A 6,892-nucleotide genomic window follows, 5' to 3' on the forward strand; every position below is an offset into this window, starting at 1 on the left:
TCCAGCCTACGTCGATTCTTCTACTTCCGGGAATTCGCCTGCCCCCTTGATTCTATCCCACAAGCCACAATAGGGAACGTTCAAGTAAGCGTTAGCACATATACAAACCTATTAATGTTAGCTAACATGCTAAGCATTGAAAATGAATGTGTTAGCAATAGCCACTGCTTTTTTTGAGCTGACAAGCGTTAAAAATGCGTGGAAATGCGTTAAAAACGTAATCAGCCAAATTGACTCACTTCTTAACCCTTTAGGCGCCAGAGGTTTTTTTCCGAAACGATCAATTTTGACATCTTCATTTCAAAAGGCTATATCTTAAAAGTGATAAGAGATAGAGACTTTCTGTAAATTAGAGAAATATTAAGGATGACCCAAAGTTTATGTAGAGATTAAATGTTTATATCTAATTTGCATATTATGACGTCATATGGTGGCGGCCATCTTGGATTATAGAATTTTCATGAAAAGTCGCATGTTTGAATGATAAAATGCACCACTTCTTTCCCCCCAAAATGTCCCTCACCTTCTGTATGCTATATTGCACAATACTGAATGCTCAGGTAAATAGTAAGTAGTGAACAAACTGTGTAAATCATTACTAATAAATGGCCGAAACAAACCAAATGCATGTAGCGGTAGACTGGCCTTTTGCTGTAGAGATTTTCCATTTACTACATACAGTAGGCACTCTGATTCCATGTATGGGGCACATATAGATTATTCAGATGACACACAAACACAAGTAGACAAGACCTGTTTAGTTCAAAAGCTCATTTGCCATGGCAAGGCACAGATCAGGAGTGAGATGACGAGACAAGACAAGAGACAATGTTAGTATTTTTTTTTTGTTGTTGTTTTTGTTGATGTTTTTTTTCTTAGCTGACAAAGACACACATCACAAGGACATGAACACACAAAAAGGAACACATAGTGTATGTCCTAAATGATCAGGGAAATAGATAGCAAATCAACAGTGTAAATCATTACTAATAAATGGCTGACATTTTTTTTTTTTATGTAGCAGGCCTTTTGCTGTAGAGATAATGACTCCCTATCCATACAGGGCCGGCATTCCCATCATCTTGTGATAGACTATGCATGACCTAATGTGTGTGTGTGTGGGAGAGGGAGAGGGAGAGAGCGTGTCACCACCTCCACCATGCGAGCAGCATGGCCAGATCTGCCTCGCGCGCGCCAAGTGGAGAGAATTTGCGCAGCTCGGACTAGGCCTACTGTCATTCTCATTGCGACTCCCCACACTGCCACTACGTTTCCCCCTAACTCTCCTATGAGCACTTCGACCTTGTCTAACATACCCAGTCGCATTAGACAAAGGCTCCACCACGTTACTGTCGCCGCGATTGTGGAGAGGCAAAAGACAGAAGCTAGCGCTATTAGGCTACCTCCAGCCTTGTTCGCCACACCACTAACACCCTGCTAACTTCCCGATGAACACTCCGAACCCGTGAAACATTATTCCCACCAGTGACATTGGGCAAACGATTCAACGTTTGTGCTTGGTGTAAGCTAAACTACGGAGTAAACTCTCACTTTGTCCAGCTGCATCATTGAAGGCAGGGACGCATCTGAAGCCTCACTAAACGAATCACCGTCATTTCCTGAAGGCAGATATTCCCCTTCAGAATCAGGGTCCGCGAATAGAAGACCCAACACTTCATTTCAGGTAAACTTTTTTGATGCCATTAGACGATAATCTAATGCAAATACTCGCTAACGTTGACAATATCGCTCTGACTAAGTGGCTCACACGCACACTAGCTCCGGTATTGCATGCACTGATTCAATGCACTGTAGCTCAAAAGTTTTGTTTAAACCATGACCTTTTTCGGACTCGGGGATGACGTATGACATGTCTGCCACCTAGTGGAGTGGATGTCGAAAGAAATATGACACCCTATTTGACTAAATCGACCGTTTTATTCAGTACCGCATCTTGTCGAGTAAACTCGACAGTGGCGCCTAGAGGGTTAAGACCCTTGGTATGGTGTTACAACGATGTGGAGTCGAAATGTAAATTGTTAGTAACGTTATGGTTTTAATGTAGACCAACCGCAATTTTACAATGAAGTGAATGGAGTCATTTTAGGTACTACTTTCACGAGGTCTGTAGTTCTGTCAAAATGTATCTTATCTTTGAACAGACTACATGGTTATCTTCCTTAGACTTCGTAGATGTAGTTACTACAATTTAGAGTCAAAATTCGAAGTGCAAATATGGTTTAAACAGAACAACCGCGATTTTGCGAGCTAGAAAAAAGGAAGTGAATGAATGAATAGTTACTGCTTTTCTGAGGGCTGGCGTTCTCATAAAATCGATGTAATCTTTGAAAAGACTACCTGGTTATCTTCCTTAGACTTCGTAGATGTAGTTACTACAATTTAGAGTCAAAATTCGAAGTGCAAATATGGTTTACATGTGTAAACAAGACGCCTGATGTTTAAAATATGTTAATGAATGGGCACAGTATTATTGTGTACAGTAATGGGCTATCAGTAGTATGTAAACAGTTCATGTGTTATGTGATTTACATAAACTAGTAAACAACAGAAATGTTAAAAGCTGGTATTTCCTGAATTCTTACATTCAGGCATTCAAATGAAATGTAATTAAATAGCATATATACAGTATATACTCTATCAGTGTATGATGCTTGCATGAGGGAAACATCCCAAAACAAGGCACCCATATAATTGCTGTTGTTTTGAGAAGTATTTCTCATGCAAGCATCATGCAACAATGCAAAAACAATGAAACTATTGTAGGCCTAATTATATTTTACATTAGTAAAGCAGTACTCTGATGTGCATGCTTTCACAAACTTTTGTGAACAATCTTGGCACTTTAAACATTGACTGTTTTGAAGTGCAATATAGTATAAAAATAATAATAATTGTGATATCATTACAATTTGATGGGGGGTGGGAGGAGGGGGTGGGTTCATGTAGGTGGGCCCTATGACCCCAAAGTATGCCTTGACTGGGCCTCAGGTCAAAGAAGTTTGAGAAAGGCTGATGTAGACGACAAAGCAGCAAGGAGGCGTCGTGTGATCATTTAAACAAGTTTTAGGACAAGGTCGATGAGGGTGGGAAAAATCGTACATTTCTGTGCAAACTTTGCCCGCACTTCAGTCACATTCAGTCACATTGTCTTTTAAGAAAATGCAGTCCATTTTTCGGTTTCAGCAGCCAACAACCTCAGAACTGACCCTTCAGGCCTCTCAGGAGGCGCTGGCCTTCTAACCTAGCGACCACCTTAGCAACCAGCATGATTGCCCTAGCAACCAGCATAGCAACCACGTTATTTATGCGTTTTAGCTTATTGGATGTTGCGTTAATGCAGATAACTTTTGATCCGTGTGCCCCATTTTCATAAATGAGGTACCGTTGGAATCCTTGGATGAGGCCGCGTTCCATGCCCCTGATCAAACCCACTCTTGCAGTTCCTCGGAACCGCAATTCTAGTTTATTTATTATTCCTGTTCACCCACTTTTTGTACTAACTACTGCTCCTAGACCGTTTGAGCTATCGACACGGTTCAAACTCCAAACTCTTGTCGTTTTCGCGTTATTCCCGTTTTTCGGCGTTTTTTGGGCCCATTGAAATGAATGGCGAAATGTTCAAGGATTCTAATTCCGATTGTGACATCACAGCTCTAATTGTTTAAGCCATAGACTGTTCTATATATACAGTCTATGGTTTAAGCTTGCACCTGGCAGAGTTCTAAGCCATCTGGCAGAGCTCTAATGGGCTGGGCTGGGCTGGGCTGGGCTGTCTGTGTATATGAAGGTGTGTGCATGTAACTTTTGACCCGTATGTCCGTATTTTCATAAACGAGGTACCGTTGGAATCCTTGGATGAGGCCGAGTTCCATGCCCCTGATCAAACCCAATCTTGCAGTTCCTCGGAACCGCAATTCTAGTTAGAATCAGCTGCTTAACTGAATGGTTGGAACAAATGTGGTATGACCTTTACTCTCTGAAGCTGGGCCATGGAAAGTTACATTTTTCAGGCCATATTATTTTTTAGTTTTCCCATTCCAAGATAATTTCCCCGGGTCAAAGTCTTATATTATCTTACTCCTGTTTATTGATGTAAATGGTCTGCAGAGTTACAAAGCTCACAGGGATAAGCCTGAGCGAGTGAGATGAGGCTCACATTGGAAATAATGAAGCAGCAGTGGTACAGCGTAACACAACGCTCATAATAATTCAAAATAGGTTATATCTCACTCCCAAGTAACACGAACGGTCTACACTCACTCACATTACGCTTTCAAAGTTAAACCAAGTTCAACACTCAAATTGTTTGATGCTACTGCTGCCGCTCTTACTGTTCTTGTGTGTTTGGAACTTTTAAGCACATGCATGTATTTCAGTAGAATATGAATAGTGAAAATGAGCAGAATTCAAAAGGGCTCTTTAAACATAATTTTGTGGAAGTGCCTTTGCACAGCAGAGTACAGATTACCTCTTAAACATTTTATTGTACATTGTTAACATTCGTTTTTTTTTACAAGAACACACTATCTGAAAGTAGGTCTCATTTTTTTTACAACTCAAAACACAGTTCACAATCATGCACACACAAAATTCACCACACCAAAAAAATGCAAAAATGCCCTGCAAAATGAAACATTGCACTCAACCACTAACCTGGCACTGTTTGTGGTGGTTGTCTGTCTGTGTGTGTGCGCCTGCTTACTGTTCGTAGTGTGTGTCTGTGTGTGTTCTCCTTGCTCACTGGTCATAGCCTAGTGCTACTGCTCAGAGACAGGGTGACATTTCTCTGTGTGTAAATCAAATAAGCCAAATAAGTCATTCTAATCTTTCTAATTCTTTGAAAAACACAATGTGTGTAAGACAAACTCTTCTAGAAAACCCTGCCTCAAAAGACATCTCTGTCTTTTCCTAGGTCTAGAACTGACGTTCAGACCTGCACTTACTGGGGTGCACCCATCATCTGGGATGGGATGTTCAACCCAGAAGTTTATGATCGGACCCATACAAAAGACCATACATCGGTGGCCTTGACTGTATTTGCTGTGGGCAGGTAAATGATACAATTTAAGCTGTGCGTGTGTGTTTTTGCTACTTCTTCATTTGTTTTTTTTATCATATGGACATGACAATGTTGGTAAATAATATGCTAACAAAACAAATGTGCAATGCATCCTGAACACACTATAACATGCGCAGAGTTCACAGGATGTGTAAACAGGGTGTAGTTAAATTTAGTACACTATTTAAATTAATGTGTTAAAAATCTGGACAGAGATATGTTAAAAAAAAAAAACAAGAAAACAAGTTGTGTTATTTTCATCACATTCATATTAAGAGTGTACATAGTAGTGATGCGCGGGTTAGGGTTTTTTTTATAACCCGCGCCTGCTCGACCCATTTTGGAGGTCCAATCTGGCCCGCCAGACCCGACCCGACAATATATGCGTTTCAAATCTACCCGAACCTGACCCGACCCGCATATTCATAATTTTAACGATAAGTAACGTGGTTGCATCAATATCATATGATAATGTTAGTTTATTTTACAAGACATGCATGTAGGCTAAAAAAATAAATAAATGCAGACAATGTAGCCTTGTCTAAAACAAAGTAGCCTAACACCCCCTCTATAGAGAATATTTGCTATAGCGAATTTGACCCGACCCACCCGTAACCCACGACTGTTGTCCCTATCTGGACAAAGAGATGTGTTAAAAACAACAGAAGTTGTGAGAGTGTAGGCTACTCATATATTAATTTAATCCTGATTTGTAACTGCATCATTTTCTTTTTGACAAATGGCAGGTACCTTGATGTGTACTTGAAGGACTTCTTGATCTCGGCGGAGCTCCACTTTATGGTGGGTTTTCCTGTGACTTACTATGTCTTTACAGATGTCCCAGAAAAGATTCCGGCCCTAAAACTGGCATCAGGGCGAGAGCTGAAATTTATGCCTGTGAAACGCCACTCTCGGTGGCAGGACATCTCAATGATGCGCATGAAATCCATCAGGGACGCCATCGACAGTTATATCCAGCATAATCATCAGTATGTCTTCTGCATGGACGTGGACCAGGTCTTCAGGGGCCGCTTTGGCACCGAGGCTTTGGGGGACTCTGTGGCCCTCCTCCACGCGCACTACTACCATCGCTTCAGGAGAATGTGGACCTACGACCGAAACCCCAAGTCCCAGGCCTACATGGCGGACTCTCAGGGCGACTTCTACTACCACGCAGCAGTGTTCGGTGGGTCCTGGCAGAGCGTGAAGCAGATTACGGACACATGCTATCGCACAATCATGGAGGACAAAAAGAATCAGGTGGAGGCTCTGTGGCACGATGAGAGCCACCTGAACAAGTACTTCTGGAAGCACAAGCCCAGCAAGGTGCTGTCTCCCAAGTACTGCTGGGATACCTCCATTGGGTATCGCAGTGATATCCATATTGCACGACTCCTCTGGCAAAAGAAGCTATATGACCGGCTTAGGGGCACAGGAAGCTGATGGTGGAGCTGCCTATGCAAGCAGCAGTATACCGATGCTTAATTTATTTGCCTGATGCTTTTATCCAAAGCAACTTACATATGTCCCTTTATTACAAGGGCCAGTCTCCCTAAAGTAACTCAGGGTCAAGGCTTAAGTAATAAGTAATAATTAAGAGACATAAAAAACAGAATGATTAAATGACAAGACAAAACAAATTACAGGAACACAGCCAACAACTTAGTGATAGTGATCCTAGTCAAACAGCCAGTGAACAGTAGCACTCTTATAATTTATTCCACTACTTGGTTGAATTTCCCATTGTCCTACGTAATTTAGAACGACCATTAACCGTATGTTATTTGCACACCTATGAAGTAGATCCATTTT

At 41.4% G+C, this 6,892-nt stretch overlaps 1 protein-coding gene across 1 annotated transcript in view; it reads left to right on the forward strand.

The window, feature by feature from the left end:
* The window catches only part of LOC121697670 (alpha-1,3-galactosyltransferase 2-like), a 29,354-nt gene extending 22,462 nt beyond the window's left edge, over positions 1-6,892 (forward strand). Inside the window, exons 6-7 of the mRNA XM_042079311.1 lie at positions 4,934-5,071; positions 5,827-6,892. Coding sequence (XP_041935245.1) covers positions 4,934-5,071; positions 5,827-6,523 — 835 coding nt within the window. The 3' untranslated portion in view covers positions 6,524-6,892. The remainder of the gene's footprint in view (positions 1-4,933; positions 5,072-5,826) is intronic.

The sequence above is a fragment of the Alosa sapidissima genome, chromosome 22 (assembly GCF_018492685.1).
Source record: "Alosa sapidissima isolate fAloSap1 chromosome 22, fAloSap1.pri, whole genome shotgun sequence".
Taxonomy (NCBI): Eukaryota; Metazoa; Chordata; class Actinopteri; order Clupeiformes; family Clupeidae; genus Alosa; species Alosa sapidissima.